The 27,106-nt window shown below is 45.1% G+C and overlaps 2 protein-coding genes across 2 annotated transcripts; one reads left to right on the top strand and one right to left on the bottom strand.

The window, feature by feature from the left end:
• Positions 1–2,903: 2,903 nt before the first annotated feature.
• On the bottom strand, positions 2,904–16,252 carry gpnmb (glycoprotein (transmembrane) nmb; the record flags this gene model as incomplete). The annotated part of the gene is made up of 12 exons (XM_084455496.1): positions 2,904–3,057; positions 3,233–3,323; positions 3,479–3,696; positions 4,022–4,127; positions 4,219–4,458; positions 4,578–4,637; positions 4,775–5,092; positions 5,201–5,362; positions 5,546–5,719; positions 6,059–6,199; positions 6,332–6,475; positions 16,213–16,252. 12 exons carry the CDS (start codon positions 16,250–16,252, stop codon positions 2,904–2,906), a joined length of 1,848 nt encoding a protein of 615 aa, XP_084311622.1.
• A 2,908-nt stretch (positions 16,253–19,160) lies between these two features.
• Positions 19,161–25,842, top strand: LOC311323486 (polypeptide N-acetylgalactosaminyltransferase 15-like; the record flags this gene model as incomplete). The annotated part of the gene is made up of 10 exons (XM_084455725.1): positions 19,161–19,735; positions 19,871–20,037; positions 20,427–20,631; positions 21,939–22,115; positions 22,450–22,567; positions 22,970–23,164; positions 23,481–23,612; positions 24,022–24,123; positions 25,001–25,144; positions 25,645–25,842. 10 exons carry the CDS (start codon positions 19,161–19,163, stop codon positions 25,840–25,842), a joined length of 2,013 nt encoding a protein of 670 aa, XP_084311851.1.
• Between the last annotated feature and the right edge of the window lie 1,264 nt (positions 25,843–27,106).

The following is a 27,106-nucleotide window of genomic DNA, read 5'->3' as shown; positions in this document are numbered from 1 at the left end:
ATGGACACGTAAATTAGATGAAAAGGTTGAAAATTAGAGGGGTCTCCTCCCCTCCAGATACAAGCCAAATTCTCAGGATTTTTTTCTTTAAATTGACTCCTAATATTTTGCATTAAGGGGAACAGCAAACCACCCAAATACTCATGTTGGTAATCCTGCATACATGCAGATTTCCTGTCCGATGACATGAGTTTTCAACCCAATGACCCCCTGAATTATCTTTTAGTCCCCCAGAACATTAGTTAGTAGTGACCGTGAACTCCCAGCTAGCTTTCCAGCTTGGGCGTATCCTGGTTCTCATCAGCCAGCACCTGTGGCCACGGGGTAAGGGAATACACTAGAGGCCATGATGAACACGGCCATCTTGCTGAGATTTGAAGTTTAGCTGCTCTTCCGTCCATGTTTTTCAAGGTCACCTCGGTGTCCTGGATTTTTTCGACATGAGTGGAGACTGTAGACTGCTGAGTAGACACTGACTACCGCAGCTCAGAATTTCATCCCGCAATGATTTGACATCTGCCCAAATTCCATTGAGTAGGCCCTTCAGATCATCCGGGCCAGGCTAAGTGTCATGTTCACTGTAGTGCAAGCGGTAGCAATATCGGGCCGCAAGCTGCAAGACTCCTTAAGGCTTTGTCACATTTGCTCTAGTAATTGGTTTCGTGTTCATCTTTCAGTTTCAAACCTGTCGAAACGGGAACTAAAAGCGTTAGTAAAGTGGAATGTCATTCAAATAAAGTAAATTCAGTTAAATTTTACTTAAGTAGAGGAGCACATTGGGAGACATCTTCACTCTGCCATGACAACGGAAATTACTTTTTACTAAGTTCATTACCTTTTTTTTGTTTTTATTCTCATGGAGAATGTCAGTTGATTGTGGTTAAAAAATATTTAAAAAAGGAAGAAAAAAAAAAAGTGCTCGAGTGTATCCATGCTTCCAGAGTAGAACGCTGTCTACCTCAGCTGAGGGGTGTGTGGCATGCGCCCGCCCCCCCCCACCCCTCCTCCTGTGCCGCCATACCTCAGTCCCCCAGAACACCTCTCTCTTTACGGGCATTGCGAGGCTTGGCGAGGCGTGCTCACGTTATCCTCATGTCGCGCTTTACCTTTACCTGAGGGGCACAAGTGATACTTAATACCCCCCCTCCACCTTCTCAACCCCCTCCCCTTCCCCTATCCATTTTATTTGATCTACCTCTTTAGACATGTATTTGAAATAGAGGCATACTTCTATTATAGATATAGGGTTCACCCCTTCCCTTCCCAGCTTCCCAGAAATGAATAAAAAATCATGTACTCTTTAGAATTTGAAAGAATAATTGAAAAAGTGATCTGAAACATTTCCTTTGCCAGCCGTTATATATATATATACTCTTCTAGCTTAATTGATTGAAAACCTCAAACATGTGGCTTTTCTTTCTGTTTATTCTTTTTTTTGGTGGTGTGGCTTCCATGTATTGCATTTTTCTTGCTTGGGTTTTCGTGAAAAAGGTCAAATCACCTGCTTTGATTTTGGATTCAATGGATAAAAAGTAAAAAAAAAAAAAAAAGTTTAATACGGTTTCAAAAAAGATGAAGTCATTTTCTTGCCTGTCTTCACGGATGCTACATTCACCCGCTGATTTGATAGCTATTTGTTCTGTTAGCATTTCTTGACTGTAATGTGGAAAACCATTGTTTGGGTGTGGGACAGAAGGGACAGGGTGTGGGAGTATTTACAGGAAAGTGGTCTGATTTCAGCATGATGCCCCCCCCTACCCAACCCCCCCCCCCCACTTTCTGCAACCATGCTTGTGCCCCCCCTCAGCCCTTCACACAGCTCCACTGGTCAAATGCCTCTAAATAAAAAACTGAAATTGGCTCCTATGTACTTTGCTTGTTTTGTCGTTTGCCATAGTGGGGCTTAGCCATTAGTTCACCTAAATCTTGGGTGTATTACAGTTAAATCTAAGTAGATGGAGAATCTGTACTTTTATTGAGGTTTTATTGTTATGCAGTCGCTATTTGTCTCATGCCATCACATTTAAAGTTTTTGAGCAGGCTTGGGTTTAGGATTGTGTTAAGTCCTGTGAAGAAGTGCATACTTCAGAGAATGGTACATCATTTACGACTTGTGGTATGAATGTGATTGTTTTATTGTTGGAAGAGCAAACACATTGAGACATGATTCACACATTGGAGTGCACATTCATCAGATCCAAAAACTGGAATATGGTTAGTTCACATAAGCTTTATTAGAATCATTTCACATTTGTCAAGTTTCACCAAGGTGAACATAATGGAGTTTCGACTTATTTCTTAGTGGTTTTTCAGTATAGTGATTAAAGAGGTAAGACATTATGCACACAAGATTAAGTGAATGGACAGAAACTTTGAATAACCGTTAACCCCCTCTTCACATTCTTAAAATAATTAAATAGAAATCTCAATCTAATACAAATCGAACATATGTGATTTTCTAGACGTATATGATTAAAATCATGAAGTGCAGTACGAAGACCTTTAGTAGTTACATTATTGCTGTCATGCCACTTGGACAAAGCAGTCTTTCCCAGATCCATTTCACCCAGGATATGAAGAGGGAACAGGTCTTTTTCACACCATAGCTCCAAAACATCGACTCAAAACAATGACACATCTATAATGTTATAGCGCACACAAACTTCAGTACTTGCCAACAAGACGGAACAGGTATTAGTACTTTCACACTTTCTGTGCAAAAGAGAAATGTTGAAACTTCCATCTTTCATCCCCTCATTAGTCTGGCACTAAAAATGTGAGGAGGTTTGCTTGATTACTTACATTTATCATTATTGGGGTGTATACATGTGCTTAACGTGCAGACAGGGCTGCTACAGAGCCTGTTGGAAGAAAAACTCAGTTTTGTAGTACCCGTGGTTGTCCTACAGGGGGCGCCTGTCTGTTAGCAAGTGACGACTCTCCTCATTGGTGGGGAACAGCGTGTCCCTCAACTTGCCTATGCGACCTCCAACCCTCTCATGGCTGCTGGCATCCTCCACCAGTGACCTCCTGACTGGCCGGTACACCTTGTAGCGCCTGGTAGAGAGGGAGGGAGGAGAGGGAGAGGAGAAGAAAAGTAGGGAGCAGAGCAAAGGAAGAGGTTGATGGAAAAAGTGGGGGGAAAAGAGAAAGTGGGGGGAAAAACATTTCACAGGTATGAGGTGAGAAGGGAGGAGCAACAATCAAGCGACAAGAGGGGGAGACTACTCACCTGTAGACCATGAAGGCAATGAAGGCAAAGATGGCCACCAGGACTGCACTGGAAGAGAGGACCACCTCTGCAGCATGAGAAGTCTTGGGAGCTACTAACAGGAAAAAAAAGGTCAAGAACAAACAACTACGGAACATGCACAGAACATTCCCAAACACAAAAGAAAAGCAACGGAAAGCCCATCACATCCCCCCACGATCCAGGCGATACGACCGTCACGGCCGCTTCCTGACCAGGGTGACTGACCAGGGGTGTCAGGCTTGCCGATGGTGACGGTGGTGCTGGCGAGGGCCAGGCTGCTGGCGTTCTCCAGGGTGATGTTGACACAGTAGGTGCCCGGCTCCAGGAAGGTCCGTCTCAGACGCACCTCGCACCCCGACGACGGTGGCACGTCGTCACACATGATGTTCCGCACCTGTCGACAGGTGGGGTCGGACACGATGGTGCAGGCCGAGGTCGGAGCGCTATGGAATAGGGGGGGGGGGGGGAAGGGGTGGTTAACGCAATGTTAATGAATAAATAGGTAGTAGATCTTTACTTGATTGGAAATATGGTAGTTAATGCGTTGACATTCCCTGGGGGAACCCTGACTAACTTACCCGTCCCATCAAAGCATTGATGAAGGCGGCTTACTGTCGAGACGTTGGATGATAAAAATCATTCATGCATTGGAGCATCGGAGTGTGCGACCCTCTCTATCAATTTTAGATCATTAGACACCCCTGGGTCGGCGCCTCTCCAATCAAGGTGTGCATTCTCTTTTTTTCTCTTTTTTCTTGATTAACTCACCCGCCAAGACACTTTACCAGGAAGCTGATGTCAGTGTTGGTCACCTTGGCAGCAGACACATCAACAATACGACTGGCTGGCTGGCTGTTCATTGGTTGCTTGGGTTCTGTGGAGGGTAAAGCATCTGTGATGGCATCTCCAAGAATGTGTGTCTTTGTGCGTGCGTTCGTGGATTTGTGCGTGTGCGCCTAACCCACCGATGATAGTGATGTCACCCTGGTAGGTTCCGTAGAGATAGCGGAAGCACTCCCCTCCCTTCAGCCGTGTGTATCGGAGGACGGCCAAGGCGGAGGGGATGACGGGCGGGGCGGGGGTGGGGTCGAGCCCCGGGGTCACGAACGCTGCCGTTAGGGGCTCCGTGGGCAGCGGCTCCGTGGTGGGAAAGCCTGTGGTCACGGGAACTGGCGGGTTGCTGGGGAGGGGCCTGGTGACAGGCCCTGAGACAGGAAGCAGGAAATGATTAGGACAAAAAACAGGTCAACTATTACAACACTGAATGCTCTTGACTGTGATGAAAGGACATGAATCAGGCTGGCATCATTGGAGTTCTCCCTACCCTGAGTGGTCTCCATCTTGCTAGTGATTGCATGAGTGCCAGGGGGAGGAGTCGGAGCCGCTGATGAAGAGAGAGAGAGAGAGAGAGAGAAACATCAAATAAAGATCACAAACATCAATCCTCATTGGCAGGATGAGGGAACACAGGTGCGTCTATCTATAGTGTATGTGCGTGTGGGCAGTGTGCGTCCACCATACCTGTAGTTTGCGGTGAGGTGACACTCATAGGCGTGGGCAAGGTTGCGGGGCATTCAATGCGGAACGCCGCCTCCACCGTCAGCTTGACGTTGACGTCCCCCAGCGTGCTGTAGGCGTGTGTGGCCACGTTGCTATGGGTAACCAGCTGGTTGCCGTCCTTGAAGTCCCATATGAAGTCAACGGCGGCGGCAGTCTTGAGGTACTCACTGGGGTCGTGGATCTTGACGGTGAACACCACTTCCTCGCCGCGCACAAACACGCTCTCCGACAGGTTGGCTGCTGCCTTCTGGGATATGTTCACGGCCAGGGGGATCTTATCTGTGGAGACGGTGATACAAAACAGATGGTCATCGGCTTTGTGTGTGTGTGCGTGTGTGTCTCGCATCGTTTGATCATTTAGTCTGACCACTAGCATCCAGGACTGACCTGTCACGAAGAAGACCGTGTTGTCAGTGGCGAGGGGGCTGTACTTCCTGCGTTCACGTTTCCTGTACACCATTACCTCCATCATCTCGGCCCCCAAAGTGAGGCCGGTGGTGTTGACGGACAGACTGCTAGAGGAGCCGTCGCACGTCTCAAAATACTGGCCTGAGAGACAGAGAGAGAGAGAGAGATATGGAGGAAGAGTGGGAGAGGGAGGGAGAGAGAGAGATGGAAAGATGGTGAGTGTCTTACACCAATGTGTGTGTGTGTGTGTGTGTGTGTGTGTGTGTGTGTGTGTGTGTGTGTGTGTGTGTTAGTGTGTGTGTGTGTCCGTGTGTCCTCTCTTACCCATAGTGTGCCACACATAGACAAAGCCTTTGCGACTCCAGTCGTTGCTCTGGGGGAAGGGTTTACCATCAGGGAACACATTGCATCTCTTCACATCTGTGCACTTTCCAAAGCCATAGTCATCCAGCCAGGAGGTCCAGTTGTACACATAGCCAGAACGCACTTGTCCGTTAGCTAGCCGGGGAGGACAGGTGAGAGGCAAAGTCAGAAACAGCACAGGTAAAACAAGAATAACATCTTTTTAATCTCTTTAATCATGTTTGAAGGCCTTTTATGTTGTATCTTTAACTTAGTATCTTTTAATCAATTAATCAATTATGTGCTCAATTAATCAACCAATCAAAGCAATGTGTAGCGGTCATAGTAACTTCAATTCCATTTTATAATTTTCCATTATAATATTTCCTGTCTTTCAGGGACAGATTGGGTACATAGTTACAGACAGATGGTGTCATTTCTGTGTTGATGTGTTGGTATGCTGCAGTCAATGGGAAGCACCTGAGGCCTCCATACCGTCGTCACAGTGTTCGTCCCACACGAGGTCCCCATTCGCGTCCTCCTTCTGGCACTTAGGATACTCCAGTTTTGCGGTAAACGAGACCAAGGAGCCGTTTATTGCTGGGCTGTCGCTGGTGAGACGCACTGTGGGTTTACCTGAGGAAAATTACATTAGACGGTAAGGCTTCTGATGCAAAAATGTGGATTTAAATATTTTAGGGCCAAGAAAAGTGCAATGGTTACCCTTTAAATATTTTAGGACCTTGAAAAGTCCAATGGTCAACCCACCCTTTCTCTGTGTGAGGTCCTGGCCCTTGGGGCCAAAAGGTGGGTAGAGGTAGTCGTCCCATGGGTTGCCGTCCGGATTCCACCCGGGGATCGGCGGCCACTTCATTGACGGCGAGTGTTTATGAGGGAACATTTCCCTATATGCTGAGAGAAAAGAGAGATGTTTGTTGGCAATAATGATAATTGACACCGAGGCCTACATTATAGATAAAGTAAAATGCTTTGCATGTGAGGTATGTAATTATTAGAAGCACGGCAGCATATTAGATCAATTTGATCACTGATACGGGCATATATTCTGCCTCTGGAGGGCAGCAAAGTCCATGAAATGGAATGGTCAAACTAATAACCTAGGCATGCTACTAAATAAGAATGAATCTAGCTTGTCTAGGGCAGGTAGCCTACAATTAGGCTAGGCCTAAAATGTTATTACGAAGCAATAGAATAGAAAAAAAGAACACGAATTCATTAAGCTATTCTTCGTTAACTTTGCCAATTAGTGACTCAACTGTGTTTTGTTTGAGCTAACCTTTCTTCAGCAAAGTAAATAATAGCCAGCAAATAGACATTGTTTCTTTGGGAAGCGCATTTGCATAAAAATTATTTTAGGCTATAAGACAAGGTAAGAGCGCATGTAGTGGGCTACCTGTATGTGGGCCAGAGATCTTTCTTATGTTTCAATTAATTATTAAGTTCTGAATTTCCAAATAAAACCTTTGAAATACACCGTAGAGAAGGTGGGACTATTTATGCAGGACACCATAAGGCTGTCACCCAGTGCACGCGCGCTAATTGGGCTCATGAGACTCGGACTGACGGGTCAGGCGCTCGGACCCCGTTAAAGCACAAACACTCCGCGCCTTTTCACAAACTTAGAATGAGATGAACACTGTCAGAGGAATATGTGCAGCCAACTCAACAAAAAAAGTATGCGATGATTCTTGCAAAGACGTCTATCCACACGGGAGGATATGGAAATATGAGTGAATATGAATATGAGACTTCGGACTTATAGGCCCTCTGTTTTTTATACAAATAAAATATTTAAATATGTAGGCTATATTTATCCAAAAACATTTGTGTTTGAGCTTTGAAGTTATTTTAGTCATTTAGGCCTAACTAATGTAGGCTACATACAGTTATAGGCTATAGTCTATGCCTCTTGAACAATACAATCTAATTGATGATGAGGAAAGCTTAACGAAAAGTAACTTACTTTTGCGTCCATCGGCCTGATAAACTAAAAACGTGCATGCCAGCAAAAAAATATATTGTGAACCTGCCATGTCCACCTTGAAGGAAAATGTGCAACCGTTCTATTCACACCACAGCCCCCCAAAGTGCCTCTGAGCGCAGACCCCACCAAACGTAGCCTATACCTTCTTCCACGAGCACCCACTACCAATTCTCTGCAACTTCTCCGCGTGCCCCGAGATCCATAATTTAATACAGTAGCGGGACTGCGCGCGCAAACATGTGACGTTAACGAGCTGCATCTCATCCCTCATTAGGTCCCTCCCGCGAGCGAGAAGCGCGCGCATCCCTATGTCCCCATCCCTCACGGATCCTCTTCAAGCAAAACAGGCCTATAGGCTCCTTCTACAATCTAGAAGCTACAGTTATTCTGTCTCCAGGAAGACCGAGACAGTTTGGAGGCACTTGGAGGCAATTTGCGTCATCATGTAGCCTAGTCAACATGACCATCCTCAAGTGGTTTCAGATCGATGAAATTATTATTTCTATGGTCTCTTTTAGAATGTCTAAAATCATAGAGAATCAGTGTTTAACTTATAATAAGGCCTCATTTTTGTAATCGTCAAAATAATAAGAGAATCAAAACGTTTTTCTATTAGGCTATATTGTAGAGTCATTCTATTCTATTTAATCTTTTCATCTGAACTATTAAGCTTATTGATTTGGCCTTTCATCTTTTGTAAGTTGTATGTGTGATAATGTTCATTTTCAATAGGCCTACTGTTATTACAAAACAATTCTTCTTAAAGACACGCACGTTTTTAGGATTTTAAGTGCATAATTTTCCTAACATTGCCCAATTATATGAATATAATGGAACACATTCTAAAATAGATTGGGGGCCATAGTTATTTTCCCTAAGTCATGCCTACGAGGCGGCATGCATCCTCACATGTGTATTGGGCAAGCGCAGACCGGAAGACGTGCAATTCTCCTGACCAGCGACCCTTCCGCGCAGTGTCCTGTGAGCAGCAGACAGACCAGCCTGTTGTCGCTGTCACGAGTACAGCGTTTGGAAGCACCGCATGGCTAAACCTCTCTGTCATGTTTTTATGTGGGGTTTTAGTCATGCACCTAATTTAGTTTTGTTTAGAGCAGATCAGGTTTGGATGATGTTTATCATGGGACGCTACAACATCGTAGCCTGTATTTCACATACGTGTTGTTTTTGCTGTTGCAATATGTAAAAAAAAATTATATTGATCAAAGTCATTTAAAGTGTGTGAATTAGAAAATTGCACAGGAAACAATTTAAGCAGCGTTCTGAAAGGGTTGTATTCGGGGGAAAAAGAGGTCCAGACAAGATCTGGGTCTAGTCAAGGTCCTATTCTACAGACACAGTTTCTTATCATACAGCTTGTGACAACAAACGTGCAATGGGCGGCTACACAGAACACACACACACACACAGAGGGACAGGGACAGCCAGAAGCAGTGGGCAGCCTCATCGCCTGGGGACCAAGTCAAGTCTAAGTGTTCAGTCCGGGTCCTCGTCAGGGACTGGATTGAAGAGCATCTGTTCTTCTGCATGTTTTTCACATTGGGGTTCTATGTGGAAGGAACCTGAGTGAGCATGGGGAGAACATGAAAACTCCACATAGAAAGGCCCGGGACATAGCTCATGTGGGAATTGAACCCAGGACCTTCTTGCTGTGAGGTGAGGTGTAATGCACCGTGCCACCCACAAGCAATTTGGGGTTCAGTGTCTTGTTCAAGGACACTTCAACACGCTGCCGGGAGGAAGAGCGGCCGGGAGGAAGAGCGGCCGGCCGACGCTACCAGAAGCTGGGATCAAACCAGGGAGCCAATCCCCAGCTAGCTGCTCTACCTGGGCACTGGGAATATTACAATATGAAAACAGCATGGTCATAGCTGATTTAAAATAGCTGGTTTAGTTGAGTCGTAGTGAATTGGAATTATTCATGGTCAGCAGTGATGATATTATTGGTCCAGCCATCACATGGTGGTGTCTTATGATGAATTCCTATAGAATCCAATTTAATTTAATTTAATTTAAAACCTTTATTTATGCTCGTAAAGCACTGAGGTTTCCCTCATTTACAGTGTTGACGAGTTTACACAAATACACAAATAACAACAAAACAAATACAAAACAACAATAATAATAATAATAACAACATTTACAGGTCGAAGTACAAATGTCAAGAGCCATGGATTTAAACTCTGCGATTGAAGAAAGTACCTCAAGCTTTAGAGTCTGTTGCAAAGGTATAAGGAGCATCATGGAAAAAGCAGCTCTACCAAGTTCAGAATGCACTCTGAGAACAAGCCGATTATTAGATTTGGTCTGGTTGGTGCCAAGGCTCCAGTCCAACAGAGATGAGGTATGTAGTTTACCTATAATGGCTTTGAAAATAAACAAATACCAGTGATAGTTACGCCTTAAAGAGAGAGGAGACCAGCCTACATTATGATAAAGAACACAGTGGTGGGTGTCAGAACTATCACCCGTAATAAATCTTAGGGCGGAATGGTAGACAGAGTCTAGGGGTTTCAGGGTAGTCTAATACTGATAAGAAGACAGCTTGAACAATTCTCTTCCTGCTGAACATAGGAAAGCTAGAACGGTTTCTGTACAGGAAGCCAATTTTCTGCCGCAGCTTAGAGGCTAGACTGTCTACAGTACATGAAACTTGAATGAGTTCATCATCCAGCCACAAACCAAGATATTTGTACTCGGTGACTCTCTCAATACACAAGCCATAAGCCATTAATAAATGGAGCCTTTCATAATCTGCAATTCTGGCTCTAGAAAACAACATAAACTTAGATTTGCTAGGATTAAGGACTAGTTTCAGATCGGTGAGAGCTTCTTGCAGCACATTAAAAGAAAGCTGCAGGTTCTCAATGGCTTCCTGAACAGTATCCGCAATACAATAGACAACTGTATCATCAGCATATAGATGAGCATGACAGCCAGTTAGTGCAGAGACAAAAACATTAATATAGATGGTGAAAAGGACAGGACCCAACACTGAGCCTTGGGGCACACCTTTAGCTAGAGACAGAAAATCACATTGAATGTTACCCAATTTCACACACTGACACCTTGAAGACAGATAGTCTGTAACACATACTTTTGAAAGATCTACAAAGAGGGCAGCACAGTGTTTCCTGTTGTCTAATGCCCAGATGATGTCATCAGTAACAAGAGTAAGAGCAGAAATGGTGCTGTGATTAGCTCTGAATCCAGATTGGTGAGTATTTAAAACTGAGTGACTTAAAAGAAAAGATTTCAATTGGCTGTTTACCAAGGTCTCCAGAACTTTGGCTAAGCATGGTAATCTGGAGATAGGGATAAACTGGATAACTATCCCCCGTTTGTGCAACGGGACCACTTGGGCACATTTCCAAACCTGAGAAACTATACCTGATGCAATGGAGAGATTAAAAATGCATGACAATGGCTCACTAATGACTGGGGCTGCCAGTAACTAATCTAGATTGTCCTCACCAGTAGAGGGTCCCTTAGGGTTTATGGATTGAAGATTCCTAACATTTCACTAGGGGTAAAAGGCTGAAAGGAGAAATGAGAGACACGGTCCAAAGGGGGGATGCAACCAGAATCAGTATCCAAGGCAGCCAGCACAGTATACAACCTATCAAATAAGTGCCCAGCCTCAGTGAAGTGCTTATTAAAAGCAAAACAAATATCATTTAGATCACAGATTACATGATCATCCATATTAATAGACAAGGGCAGTGAACTAGAGGGTTTGTTTTTAGTTAAGTTCACAGAACCCCAGAACTTTGCAGGGTTTGAATAGGAGTTAGAGACTAAATCCAAAAAGTCGTCTTAGCTTAGTTTTACAATAGCTTTCCTTACAGCTGTTGCACATTTATTTCTGAGTTGTCTAAAAGAAAGCCAGTCTTGGGTATCCCTCGTGCATCTGGCATGGGACCAGGCACAATTCCTATCATTAAAGCTCAATGAGATAACTTATTTATAGTTCAATATTCACCTTTACTTGCTATTTGTAGTGATCCCGACCAATAGTCAGGAACGAGGTGGACTGTCAAGTGCACCAAGGGCTGGCACATTAGGTCCAAGAGTCAGACATGAGAGACAAGAGGCCTATGGTGGCAGATCCGGCCCAAGCACCTGGGACAGGACGGAAAGGTAGGAATAAATATTATAAGCTAAAAAATAAATAAAAAAGCTCTAAAAAACAGATGTTTTGGATGAATAATGAATGGTCAGAACCGGCCCTCCCTATACGCTCACTACGCAAGTTGTGTAGGGCCCCGCAAATTACGTAAGTTCCCGCCTTCCCCTCCTCTCGTGCCAAAGCAGGTGTCAATCAGTTACAGCATAGAGAAGAAGATGAAGCGGAGCTACATTTCGGGCAATGAAAAGAGGGGGGAAAAAAGCATGAGACTGAATTGCAGGAACAGCAATCAGGTAAACTTGTGTTATCTCCTCTCCAAGTTTGATGTCAGGAAATAACAGTGGCTAAAGTTAACGTTGAGTTGCTTGTTAGCTTTCAGCACATCCTAGTCTGTCTGTCTTGCTAACCAGCACTTGGGCTCAGCAGTGCATCTCTTGGTCTGCGCATCTCTTGGTCTGCGTGTGTCTTTTGCTTGTCAGCCAGTGACTCCAGGGCTGTACGGAAGAGCATTAGGGCCAACAGCGGAGTTTTTTTTTTTTTTAAGCTTCTGAGTTTAAAGTCAGAAATTCTGACTTTTTTTCTCAGAAATTCTGACTTTAATCTCATAAATTCTGACTTTAATCTCAGAAGTTATTTCTGACTTTTTTCCTCAGAAATTCTGACTTTAAAGTCAGAAATTCTGACTTTAAACTCAGAATTAAAAAAATTAAAAAAATCAGTTGTTGGCCCTAATGCTCTTCTGTAGTTCTGTGACTTTGTGCCTGGCAAATGTGAGAGTGAAATTTATTATGTACGGTTTGAGAAATGACACAACGTGCAAAGCTGTTTATAAACTGCAGTTCGGAAATGTGTTGCGGTAATAGCTAAGGTTACCCGATCTGTTCCATGAATATTTACTCTGTGTGGCCAAATGAGTTAGCTAGAGTCTAGCTGCTAGATAATGTAGCTAGCTAGCTACGTTGAAGTACATGTATTAAGTGTACTTGCGTAATAGTTTTTCACTAGGGATAGACCTATCCATATTGCAGCTGATGAAATTAATAAGATAATAAAATTAATAATAGCATTGTTACCTATAATTTACAGGTGCTATCCTGAAGTTTGTTAGTAAAACTAAAGGAGATGCTGGATCATCAGCTAGTACAAGCTCAGTTGATCCACATCCAGCCTCAGCCATAACTACCACAGGCCCAGTACAGCCAGCTTCAACAGATAGGCTACCACAGGCCCAGTACAGCTAGCTTCAACAGATAGGCTACCACAGGCCCAGTACAGCCAGCTACTACAGATACCACAGGCCCAGTACAGCTAGCTTCAACAGATACCACAGGCCCAGTACAGCTAGCTTCAACAGATAGGCTACCACAGGCCCAGTACAGGCAGCTTCAACAGATACCACAGGCCCAGTACAGCCAGCTTCAACAGATAGGCTACCACAGGCCCAGTACAGCCAGCTTCAACAGATACCACAGGCCCAGTACAGCCAGCTAACAGATACCACAGGCCCAGTACAGCCAGCTAACAGATACCACAGGCCCAGTACAGCCAGCTAACAGATACTACAGGCCCAGTACAGCCAGCTTCAACAGATACTACAGGCCCAGTACAGCCAGCTTCAACAGATACTACAGGCCCAGTACAGCCAGCTAACAGATACTACAGGCCCAGTACAGCTAGCTACTACAGATACCACAGGCCCAGTACAGCCAGCTACTACAGATACTACAGGCCCAGTACAGCCAGCTACTACAGATACTACAGGCCCAGTACAGCCAGCTTCAACAGATACTACAGGCCCAGTACAGCCAGCTACTACAGATACCACAGGCCCAGTACAGCCAGCTAACAGATACTACAGGCCCAGTACAGCCAGCTACTACAGATACTACAGGCCCAGTACAGCCAGCTACTACAGATACTACAGGCCCAGTACAGCCAGCTTCAACAGATACCACAGGCCCAGTACAGCCAGCTTCGGGAACTACTAACACAGACCTAGGTGAAGTACAGGCAGCCTCAACCAGAACTAGCACTAGCACAACCAGAGGTGTACAGCCAGCATCAGCTACAAGCAGTGCGGGGGGAGGGACTCGATTGTAGCGTTGGGGTGTCAATAGAAAAAGCTTTACATGTCTCACGGGTCAGGTAGGAGGGCCCCTTAGCAGAACTTTGCTTAGGGCCCCAGGGAGGTCAGGGCCGGCTCTGTGAATGGTCCACACACACATGGAACTGACAAGGGCCCGGCTAACACTGGGAAAGTGATAAGAACCCCCCCATCCGGCTCAGGCCTGGCGCTTATCAGAAGTGCAGGAATCAAAGGAGCTGTGTTGGAAGGACTGCCTGAGAAACAACAACAACATTTAGTGTGTAAAGATGCAAATAACAGGCTTAAAAATAGAAGATGTAATCAATTAGTAACACTGCTTAGAGTTGAATATCATTTATTGGAAATGTAATCACTTAAAGTAGAAGTAAACATTTATAAGTCATGTTCTGTTCTTAGTCAATATCAATTATGTAACCTTGTATACGTGTGAGACAGTAATGACAATGTAATGATGAGAGAATGTATCCAGGTATCAACTGTTTGAGTATATAGGTAATGTTTACAGTAGGATATTTGATAAGCTGTTAATTAGACTTTTATTCTGTGATGTCCTGCTTTGGGTTTGTTAAACTGCCAGGGAGGAGAGAAGGACTGTGTTCACCCGAAGAGACGTGACGTCAACACCCTGCCCTCCTGGAAGGGGGTTCAAAAAACAGCTCACGAGGAGGGAGAGGTACTTCTTCTTTCCATCAACAGAGGAATGGAGGAAGTCAGACTTTTCTTTCCACCAACAGAGGCGTGGAAGAGGTTAGAGAGGTTAGACCTGGGAGCTATTCTCTTTCATGTTTTTCTTTTGTAACCTGTATTTTTCATGTAACTAGATTATCTGTATAATTTATGTATAACACCAAATTTTGTGTATAACAAAAAGATTTTTACCCTTGCATCAGATATTTTCTCCTCGCCTTTATTTGTTTGGAGTATTGATATATATCTTGCTTGGGTCATTGAATTGATGATTGAGATTTAGCTTAAAGGTCTTACAGCAGGACGATAAGGCCCATCCGCCCAGGTTGACTAAAGAGGGTCCAACCTGGGCCTTTCCTCCGGAGAGGGAGGTTGAAGAGGAATGCGTGTGTGTGAGTTAACACTGAGGAGTTGACCTTTGAGCTGTGAGCACGAACAGAGGTCTAAATCAAGTGGCACTGCTCTGATAGAGAGAGCGCATTGGAGCACACACACATTTGGGATAGAGAATAGGGAGAAGCATTTTAAGAGAGGCTGTGACTGATTGATGTGATGGTAGTTTAAGCAATAACATATTAGATTCATGAGCCACGGATAACAATGAAACCTGGTGGTGAGGTTCAATAAGCCGTGTTAGGGACTTCACATAATAAGCCATCACCTTGAGGTCAATAGGTCAGTAGCCTACTCTTCAACACTATTAGTTTATAAATTGGCCTTAGCAAGACCCCAAAAATAGTTTTCGTGACATGAGACTGCATGAGACCCTGTGAATTTATTATTTTAGGATTTTGGCTAGTCCACAGTGTGATTGACCAGAGGCCTAGGTCTAATAGATATGTCAGCCCAATTTGAGAGGCGGACAGCGATTCTAACCGTGATTCTAGTGGGTATGTGCTGAGGACTCGCTGTCCATGGAGAGGTAAACAGTCATCAGAAAGACCTGATTAAGTTGTTCTCCAAAACCACGCTCCCATCCAATCTAATCAATCTGCTTAAAGTCACTCTATTCAATCAGAAATTATAATGGTTAGGGTGGGCCAATGATAGTATTCTGGACGACATGATGAATTAATGTAGGCCTATACATCTCTGTACTTTTTAAAGCCTATTTTTAAACTTGCCACTCATGTTTAAAGGTGATATAGTTAACATTTATATGTAGATCAATCAATAAAAAAACAGAGCTTTTAGAAAGGTGCTGAATAAAGGTATTGTATTTCCCACCCCCAAAAAAGATGCATTATGAATTTTTTCACCTTCTTAAAATAATGGCATAAGTCATTTTTTGAGGAAACAATTTTTTTGCCTTTTTTTGCTCTTCATGATGCTGGCCACATTTGGTTAAAAAAAATCACTGTCAATCAAAAATCAACATATTCCAAATTGCAAATTTACAAGTTACACATTAACAAATTACGAAAATTACAAAGTATCAGATGGTGGATGATTTATTGAGACAAAGTTTCGGCCTTGCGGCCTTCTACAACTCCAAGTTCTACACTTCTACACCGCCATTATCAAGTCCATCCTCACCTCCTCCATCACCATCTGGTATGCTGCTGCCACAGCCAAGAAAAAGTGCAGACTGCATTATGTCATCCACTCTGCTGAGAGGGTGATTGACTGCAGCCATCCCTCCAGGAACTGCACGCTTCCAGGGCCCTGAAGCGGGGAGAAAGATTGTAGCTGATCCCTCCCACCCTGGTCACCACTCTGCTCCAGCAGGAGGCAGCGGTCCATCAGGACCAAAACCTCACACCACAAAAACAGCTTCTTTCCTACTGCAGCTGGCCTCATCAACAAGGCATGAGAACCACACTGACACTGTCTAGTTTGAAGATTTTGTATTGTATATTGTATGGTATCACTTTGTTATTGTATTTTGCATTGTTCTGTCTTGTTTTTGCACTGTTTATTATTATTATTATTATTATTATTAATATTTATTGTCATGCACCAACAGACCAAGGGAAATTCCTCGTAGGTGCAAGCCTACATGGCTAAATAAAAATCTGAATCTATATTTAAAAAAATTATATATATGCATCCTACCTGACAGATCCACATTATTTTTGGGGAGAATATTTTCAGATTTTGTGACGATAATTAGATAGTAACAAGAGACACAACTTTTGGATCGCCCACTCACAGCTGTTGTTGTGTGCACTGCACCTGGTGACAATGAAACCTTATGTGATGCTGTTCTGTGGCCTAATATGTAGTACAACCAAGCCTCCAGCAGAGGGCAGCACCACTCCGCACGTGTTCTCTCTCTGACAGAGCTCTATCCTGAGACCACCCTGCTCAGACATAACAAGGGTCCAGGCCAGTCCAACGTCTCTGACTACAGTACAGAAATATGAGCAATATTATCAGTCCTATAACTCAAACACGCTATTCAGTATATCAGAAATCAAAACCTTGAACTCCACCACACTTCCACTCCTTTATGTAGATGTGCAGAGGTATCAGGTCATGACCCCAGGGTCTCTTGAGGTGAGGAAACCATAAACGGACTCTAGATCTATGTGTGTGTGTGCGTACATGCATGTGCGTGCGTGCATGTGTGTGTGCTGGTGTATGTGTGTGTGTTTTGAGGAGAGGATATATGCATGCCAGCACTCGCCCCTGTCTTCTCACTTATCGTGCTGGCTTTGAGAAGGGGAAGGAATGCCGGAACATTCCTGAGGGTGCGTGGGACTGTGTGTGTGTGTGTGTGTGTGTGTGTGTGTGACTGTGCGTGCAGGTCTGGCTGTTGTAGACCCCAACGTCCATGTGTCTGTCTGTCTGTTTGTTTGTATGGCGGTCTGGATCCGGCAGTGGAAATATTCACTGTGGCTATTTTGGCAGGACGATGGAACATGTGTGGGTGTTCAGAACCTATTTTATATGCGGATTGGAAATGTTCTGATCTGGTCTGCTGGTTGATTCAAGAATTACACCCCTGGAATAAAATGTAAGGTTGAAAAGCCAGAACACAGGTACATGTAGATGTGTGTGTGTGTGTGTGGGGGGGGCAGAATCCAGGGGGGCTCTAAGTATCACTCGAACAGTCTGACTCCTCTAGAACAGCTAAGAGGTGCTTAAACAATCTTGTTCACCCTGTAACTTTCTTTCCTTTCTTCCCTCTCTCATTTCCTATGTCCCTGTTTTCTTTCCCTCAACGCCTCGCCCTCCGCCACTACCTCGCCTCTCTTCCTCCTTCCCCTCTATGACTCATACCTTCCCCCGACACCCTCCCCGCCTCTTATATGGGATGCTCTCTCTTTCCCTCCCTCTCGATGTCTCTGTCTCTCTCTCTGTCTCTCTTTGTGTCTGTCTTTCTGTCTTTGTCCCTGCCTATCTTTATTTCACTGTCGTATCTCTCTCTCTCTCTCTCTCTCTCTCTCTCTCTCTCTCTCTCTCTCTCCAGGTGTCCCCCTCAGGTGTAGCCTGGTCATCAGATCTCTGTGGACTCCTTCATTACTGAGATGCTGAGAGGAGACTGGTGTCTCTGCCCTGTCATCCCAAAAGGAACCCTTCAGAGGTGGACACGGTTCTTTCATCCTGAGGGGACACTTTAGTGGGGGACATCAGGTCCTTTTGTCCCACTTAAGTTAATTAGAGACACCACAGCCACTAGACAAACGCAGAGGATCTGTCCTGTAAGCTCAGCCAACAGACTGGAACAGGGCGCCAACTCTGTCAACACAGCACAACAAGCACCTCAGGTGATAGCCAGTAAACAAGCCAAACCACTTAAAAGAAGACAGATGTGAGGAAGGAAGCGTGCTATGTCCTTTCAACATGGTTCTGACAGTGTTTCAATGATTTATCCCCAAAGTAGCCTCGTTGTGTGATAAAAATAAGAAGTCAACTGGGAGGAGAATGTTCTGCTTCCTTTCGCGGAGCCAAGAGCCCTGGACCTGCTCTCTGTGGGCGCCAAAACAGCCGCGAAGGCTGCCAAGAACCAGGCTCTGTCTGCGGCCGGGTCTGGTCATGGGACCGCGGGGCCGGCCGCCAGCTGGCCCAGGGAGATATCTTTGAAGTGTGACGCACCGGGGAGATACCTCGATCTTGCGAGGAGTGGCGCACTCACACAAATAAACTTTCTTTATACGGGCATTTCAAATGAGATAAACCTGTAGCGGAAGACAACAGGTGCCTGTTCATGAAGGGGTTACGTTTAGCGTTAGGACCACAGGGGCGCAGATGAAGAGGGAGATGAAAGCGCACCTCTCTCTCTCTCTCTTTCTCTCTCTCTCTCTTTCTCTCTCTCTCTCTCTCTCTCTCTCTCTCTCTTTCTCTCTCTCTCTCGGAACAGACAGGAGTGATACAGGGTAGAACTTGAACCTGTTCTCAGAGCAACGTCCGCTCAATCTCCTGATGCTCAAAGGCGTCTGAGGGGCAGAGTTGTGGATCTGTCAACTACCGAAATCGTCCAAACATACGGACTCATTCGTGCACCATGGGCAACATCGTCAACGACTGCGCGCAAACCCCTTTGGGCATTTGATTCCAGAGGTGGGCTGAACCGTGTTGGAGTTCAGTTTTAATATCCAGTTTAAACCAAGCAGCCTAAAACGCACTAATTGAAAAGATGGGGGACGTATATTAGGCTATACTAATAATATTTTGGCGTGGGCGCTTCCCTCTCCCTCCATCCAGTATGAGACTGTGGAATAGACCCAGTCGGCGGCAGATGCTCTGTCTCTGGCTGCTGCTGCTCGCCCTCGCCTGGGCTGCGCTTGGACTCACGGACCTTGTATTTCGGGATGAGATCCAAAAGACCCCGAGGTCTCCACGCCGCCCCCTCCTGCCACTCTCTGGGGGTCCCCCAGATTTGGAAGTAATCGTGGACTCCCGGGACCGTGCAGGACTGGAGCGTGGTTTCGGTCTGTCCCCGCTCAACTCGCTCCAAGAGGACCAGCTCCTTTTCGTGCTCTCGACCCAGGGAGAGGACCCAGCTCCACCGCCGAGAAGAGGGAGTTACAGGGTGGTTATATCGGGCGCAAAGAAGAATTTGACGGGCCCGGTGCTATCAATGCTTGGGGATATGGGGGAACCGGTTAAGCAAAAGTTCGGGAGTTTGGAGAGGGACATGGAGAGGGACATGGAGAGGGACATGGAGAGGGACATGGAGAGGGACATGGAGCTGTCCGCGTTGCAGAAATACGGCTTTAATGAGATGGTTAGTGAGCGCATCTCGCTGCGCCGCAAACTGCCCGAGGCGCGTCATCCTCGGTAAGTCCGTGGATCTGAGCTCATCTTTTAACGGTTTAGCCTAATTTGATACATTTCAAAAACGCACCGAAATGTGATTTTGTTGTAGGCTTTCTTATCGTGTGCGTGTTTCCATCTCTACGTCCCTAACTACAGGTGCCTCACGGAGCGCTACAGCGAGACCCTGCCCTCCACAAGCGTGGTCATCTGTTTCCATGACGAGGCTTGGTCCACGCTCCTGCGCACTGTGCACAGTGTATTGGACACTGTGCCCAAGAAACACCTGCGCGAGGTCCTGCTGGTGGATGACTTCAGTCAGCATGGTGAGCGTAGGTTTACTGACCTCTACTGTTACATTAAATTGCATTTAGCAGACGCTTTTATCCAAAGCGACTTATAATAACTGCATTTAACGTAGGCAATCAGTGCTTCTACTCGCCAGAACTCACAAGTGCATCACCTTTTTAAATAAGTGACTACGAGCACAATCTAGAGCTGAAGCCAAAGTGCAGGCTACATAGGTGCTTAAGAGGGAGGATCAAGGCACTTCTTGAAGAGGTGAGTTTGGAGCCTGAGGTGAAAGATGGGCAGCGACTCTGCTGTCCAGCATCAGAGGGCAGTTCATCCCACCACTGGGGCCAGGACAGAAAAAAAACATCACTCTCTCGCATCTCTCCTTCTCTCTCTGAGTCTGTGTGCGTCTCCCCCGCAGGTCACCTGAAGAGTGTGCTGAGTGAGTACGTGTCCCACCTGGAGGGCTTGCGCCTGGTCCGCAGTACGCGGCGCCTGGGTGTGGGGGGGTGTCGCTCGCTGGGCGCAGCCAGGGCTCTGGGGGAGGTGCTGGTCTTCATGGACTCCCACTGTGAGTGTCACACGGGCTGGCTGGAGCCACTGCTGGAGAGAGTGGCACAAGACAGGTATACACAGTAGTCTCTCTCTCTCTCTCTCTCTCTCTCTCTCTCTCACACACACACACACACACACACAGGAACTACCTCTCTCTCTCTCTCTCTCACACACACACACACACACACACACACACACACACACACACACACACACACAGGAACTACCTCTCTCTCTCTCTCTCTCTCTCTCTCTCTCTCACACACACACACACACACACACACACACACACACAGGAACTACCTCTCTCTCTCTCTCTCTCTCTCTCTCACACACACACACACACACACACACACACACACACACACACACACACACAGGAACTACCTCTCTCTCTCTCTCTCTCTCTCTCTCTCTCTCTCTCACACACACACACACACACACACACACACACACACACACACACAGGAACTACCTCTCTCTCTCTCTCTCTCTCTCTCTCTCTCTCACACACACACACACACACACACACACACACACACACACACAGGAACTACCTCTCTCTCTCCCTCTCTCTCTCTCTCACACACACACACACACACACACACACACACACACACACACAGGAACTACTTCTCTCTCTCTCTCTCTCTCTCTCACATACACACTCTTACTCATGCACGGGATTATGAGCAGTCTGTGTGTGTGTCTTTGTGTGTATTAGATTGAGAAAGTGAGAGAGAGAAAGAGAGAGAGAGAGATTTCAATTTGTCTAATTTCAGTGGGCAGGTTGGTGTGTTCAGCATCCAACCTTTTTGGCTAAGAACACTTGACTTCCATCTCCTGTGTCCTGAAGGGAGCGTCATTAACCCCCATTTAGACTGAACCCTTATCCTGATGACTGAACCCTTATCCTGATGACTGAACCCTTATCCTGATGACTGGCAACCACTCTAATCCCCTCCCCTGCTATTATCACAGCTCCCACTGGTCTCCTGAAGAATTCAGTTTAAAACAAGGTGCAGGGAGGGGGGGGGGGGGCAAAATCAGTGTTTATGATCTCAATCTTCTTATTCAATTATCTTTATTTTACTCAATAGTCAATGAATAGATCTTTATTGGACAAGATACAACATGATACCCCTACTCAACACATACACTCTCTCTCCGTCTCTCTCTCTCTCTCTCTCTCTCTCTCTCTCTCTCTCACACACACACACACACCCCTGGACCCCTAAAGAGTGATGGTTTTCTGGGTACATTCCTGCAAATGTCGGCTTTGGAATGTGTGAAATGAATGGAGTCTTTTCTGGGTAATGTGCCTATTCTGTGTGTTTTTGATGATGAATGATGAATGAAGACTCCTCTCCTTCAACAGGACGCGAGTTGTGTCCCCTGTCATGGACGTGATAGACTGGCAGACATTCCAGTACAGCGCCACCCAGTGGCCAGTAAGGGGAGTGTTTGACTGGAGACTGGACTTCCATTGGGAGTTCAACCAAAAACCCGAAGGACAGCAGAAGCCAACTAAGGAGCCCCCTATCCAGCCTGTCAGGTAGATGAAGTTGCCCTCTGAAACTATGAGAGATGAGGAGAGGGAGCCACTTACCCCTTTTAATACGACCACGTCACCGGCAACATTTAAAAAAATATCTAACAAATATTTAATAATATAAAGAAAATATCTAACAAATCTAAAAAATTCCTCACTCCAACACTTGCTGAAAGCTGAGAAATTGCGCTTTCTAGTATTATAGGGAAAATCCAATTAATATTCGAAATGTTGTAACTTTATTTTCAGGGTTAAAAGGGTTAACACTATTGAGATGCAGACATTATAGCGTCCTTGGATGCGGCTAGTCCATTGACCGCTTTCTTCTTCCTTATAGGAGCCCAGCACTAGGGGGCGGAGTCCTGGTCATTGACAGACACTTCTTCCAGAGCGTGGGAGCCTATGACCCAGGCATGGTGCTTTGGGGGGCGGAACAAGTTGAACTGTCAATCAGGGTAAAGGAATGATGACATCATGAGATTAATTTATTTTCTCCCTTTACTGTGTGTGTGTGTAGTGATGAATGTAACTTCTCAGACACATAGTATGATGTATGTGATTCATATTGCACTCGCAAGGCCCACAGGTTATAGAATGCTGTCACCAGCCAACTGAGTGATGTATCGAGTCTCGAGAACTGGAATTATTTGACCTGATCTATGGAATGTTCCTTTAGGATATTTGAATGGAATGTTTCTGTGGAATGTTAATGTAGAATGTAATGTCACATAAACACAGGGGTGGCACACCACTGTTTGGCTGTAGTGTACATGCACTACTGTACAAGATTTTGCAATATTTTAATTCAACGTGTGTGTGCATGGGATCTATCTATCCCCTCTTTCTACCACCTCCAGGTGTGGGCATGTGGGGGCTCCATGGAGGTGGTCCCATGTTCCCGTGTGGCCCACCTGCAGCGCCACCACCTGCCGTACCCCCTCCCCGACGCCGACATCCTGCAGAGGAACAAGGTCCGCCTCGCTGACACCTGGCTCGATGCGTTCAAGAAGATCTACTACAAGAGAGACACCCTGGCACACTTCATCAGGCAGGTGTGTGTGTGTATGGGGGAGAGAGGGAGAGTGTGTGTGTGTGTGTGTATGTGTGTGTGTGCATGTGTGTGCATGTGTGTGTGTGTATGGGAGAGAGAGGGAGAGTGTGTGTGTGTGTGTGTGTGTGTGTGTGTGTGTGTGCATGTGTGCATATGTATGGGAGAGAGAGGGAGAGTGTGTGTGTGTGTGCACGTGTGTGTGTGTATGTGTGTGTGTGTATGGGAGAGAGAGAGTGCGTGTGTGTGTGTGTGTGCATGTGTGCGTGCACGTGTGTGTGTGTTCATTCTTGTACTGAAAGAGTATTATCCCTGTGCAGTCTGAGAGCCCTAACATAACAGAGCGTGTGAAACTGAAGAGGACACTGGGCTGCAGAAACTTCTACTGGTTCCTGAGTAACATCTACCCTGAACTGTACATCCCCCAGGACCGACCCGCACTCTCAGGAGAGGTGAGAATCAAACACGCAGACTCTAGCCATGTTTCCATCCACTTGTCAATCGAATTATGTGAGGATCGCTAAAAATATGAATGCGAATTAAGCCGGTGAACATGCATTTCCATCTAGAGCTTTAAATCGGATAAAGCATTTATAACAAAAGCCTTTTATCGAACAAGAGAAAATTCGATGAGATCGACAGTACAAACTTTTTGTCGATTTTCATGACTTTTAATCAAATTTTACTGTTTCCATAAGGCATTTTTAATTCGATATAATTGAATTCGCATAAAACGTGTGGATGGAAACATAGCTACAGACACACACGCAGGCACACGGTATTCCCATTATGCACACTTTTCTTGTTCTGTACATTGTACATGATGTCTATGTTGTGTAACATGTGCCTGTATGTTTGAAGCTGTACAATGTTGGCACTGGCTATTGTGCAGATTACCCTCGAGGGCTGGGTCCAGGGGGCGGGGCCATGAATTTAGCACCCTGCAGTGGCAATGGCAATCAGGTAACCATAACAACGATTAAAGGACAATGCTCATTTTTGACAACCTGGACCATATTTACGACATATTATAAGACGTTTGACTCACCGAGATCACTTTGGTGTAGTTCGGAGGCATGTAGAAGAAATTTAAAATCCAGTGCGAGCCAGTATATCCATGTAATGGCGGTGGTCGGGGCACTTAGAATGCAGTTTCTAAAAATCTATTTTCTGCCGCGAAAGAAAGTTTCATCAATCTGTCTTGATGAATCGCTAGTTGTGCTTACATAGAGCATAGGCCTGTTGTGGTTTTCACATGCCATGATCTTTAGAAACGTCTTTCGAAACGAAATAGCTTCCTCACTTGCTCCAGCACTAATGCGCACAGCGCGCAATCGTTGCTCCAGCACGCTGTGCGCATGCGTGCTGGAGCAAGTGAGGAAGATATTTCGTGTCTAAAGACGTTTCTAAAGATCATATTACAGAGGTATGTGAAATACCACAACAGGCCTATGCTCTCTATGTAAGCACAACTAGCAATTCATCAAGACAGATTGATGAAAACAACCGTTTCGCGGCAGAAAATAGATTTTTAGAAACTGCATTCTAAGTGCCCCGACCACCGCCATTACATGGATATACTGGCTTGCGCTGGATTTAAAATTTCTTCTACAGGCCTCCGAACTACACCAAAGTGATCTCGGTGAGTCAAACGTCTTATAATATGTCGTAAATAAGGTCCAGGTTGTCAAAAACGAGCATTGTCCTTTTACGACAATGATGACGATGTGATTATGGATTATGTAGTATCATGCCCCTCTGAGTGGGAGAGGACGAATGATGATAATGATGATGATGATGATATCTTCCCTTTGATTACCTTTGTTCTTGCCTTCCCCAGCATTGTGAGCTCAACTCTATGGGGCAGGTGCGTTGGGGCCCTGCGGGGGCTCTGTGTTTCAACGCCCTGAGAGAGAGGGTGGTCCTCAACCCTTGCCCCACCCTCCAGCTGTCCCACAGCAAACCACAATGGATGATTCTGAAGGTCAGTGGAAGGTCAGGGGTCATGATCTGACCTCGGTGCGCAACATACCCGTCTACTCTATTTTTGATAGTGTTATGTTTCTTATAACGTAGTATTTATTCCATGCTTAGTGCTTTCTACATTGTTCCTACAGTTAATGTACAATGAAACATTTTCCAGGAGCTTGCTTGACTGTCTCATTGAGAGTGGTCAGGGAGACTCTTTAGTTCTCCTATATTGGCTCAAATGGGTGAACTGTTTTCTTTTTTTCCTTCCCTCTGGACAATTAGGGGTAGGATCACTATGTACTTTCTCCCCACCGTTTCTCTCTGTAAAGCACCTTGTGTTGCCTTTGTGTATGACATGTGCTATATCAATAAAGTTTGATTTGATCTGTCAACAGCTTTTTTGGTTTTCTCAATAGAGATCATCGATCTATAACCGTATTGACCCAGCCAGGGGTACGTTAACAATGGGAGTATTGGAGTGTTATGTTAATGCTGTGCTTCTGTTTTCCCCAGCTGAGTGGCCAGTTGGTTCACCTACCTACACAGCTGTGTCTGGAGGCTGTGAAGGAGGGCGGAGCTCCACAGGGTGACGTGGGAGGTCACCTGACAGCTGGGAACACCACAGAGAGGGGCCTATTTCTCCGCCCTTGCACCCATAACCCCCGGCAGCAGTGGCACTTTGAACAGCTAGTTGTCCCCAAAGGTGCCTGAGGCCAAATATGACAGTAGTGGCAATAGTGCAATGTTAATGGAAATGTTAATGGAAATGTTAATAGAAATGTTAATGGAATTACATTTCTGGTCAAGCCTAGAAGCACATATTGAAGGAGCAATTACACTGTCTCTGTTGGGAAAGATAGCTAGGCAAAATGCAAATAACTTAAAACATAAATGACTTGACCATGGTAGACCTATACACTTTTAGTTGTTGTTATAGTACCTACTGTACATGACATATAGCCTTCATACTCAGATGATAATCCTGTTTTAAGGATTGCTAGTTCTAGTTTGTCAGTAACTGTCTCATTAATAGGGGTGTAACAAAATATCGTGCCACAATATATTGCGATACAGAAACGTCACAATACGTATCGTCAAGGTGAAAACAATATTGTGATATGTTTATTGTATATCAGTGAACACTGGCTACACAACACTGGTAACAAACACGTCTTTGTCTCTAGGCCTATCCATGATATTACAACAATTAAGCTCTAAATTCACAAAGTGTATTGGAGTAGAAATGTGGACAAATGCACATTGGTGTGAACAGCAGCACTACTGCAATGCTTCACACATGCCCTTCACACCTGCCCTTAGTGTATTGTATCGTATTGTTATCATCAACCCAATATCGTGTATCGTATCGTGAGATTAGTGTATCGTTACACCCCTACTCATTAAGCATAAATGATCATAATATCCAATATTGTGTTACTCATACTGAATAAATCATATATTCCGTTTTCAAGTGTCAATGTAGTTCTAAATGATCTAAATAGCCTTCTTAAAAGATATATATATACTGGTCTATGAATGTCTAAATGTGTGACATTTTTATGCTTCAATATTAATTCTATATACGATGCCTAGTCATTTGACTTACTGTATCCATAATAAACGTTGCAAGCGACCCACCATGTATATGCGCAATATGTGCGCAACTGTGAAGACTTGCATACATGTATCCATACTTCCGGGTCAACACACTTACAGGAGGAGGACGGGGGTTACCTAACTGTCTGTAAAACCAAGATCATATGAAAACATTTTCTACGAGGTAAGACAATACCGCATTTTGTATAGTTTGCCACCTGTCAGTGCAGTCATGTGTCATTTTGTTGTTGGAGAAATCATGGAAATGTGGGCTTATAGTAACATAATTCTCCAGCTAGTGCTAGCTAGCCGGGTTCCTTCATAACTAGCTAGGCTAACATTAGCTTACATTCTGGGCGAGAATGACCAAATACATTTA

The sequence above is a fragment of the Borostomias antarcticus genome (genome assembly GCF_949987555.1).
Source record: "Borostomias antarcticus genome assembly, chromosome: 21".
Classification (NCBI taxonomy): domain Eukaryota; kingdom Metazoa; phylum Chordata; class Actinopteri; order Stomiiformes; family Stomiidae; genus Borostomias; species Borostomias antarcticus.
The sequence above is the reverse complement of the archived record's forward strand: the minus strand, read 5'-3'. Positions and strand labels throughout refer to the sequence as shown.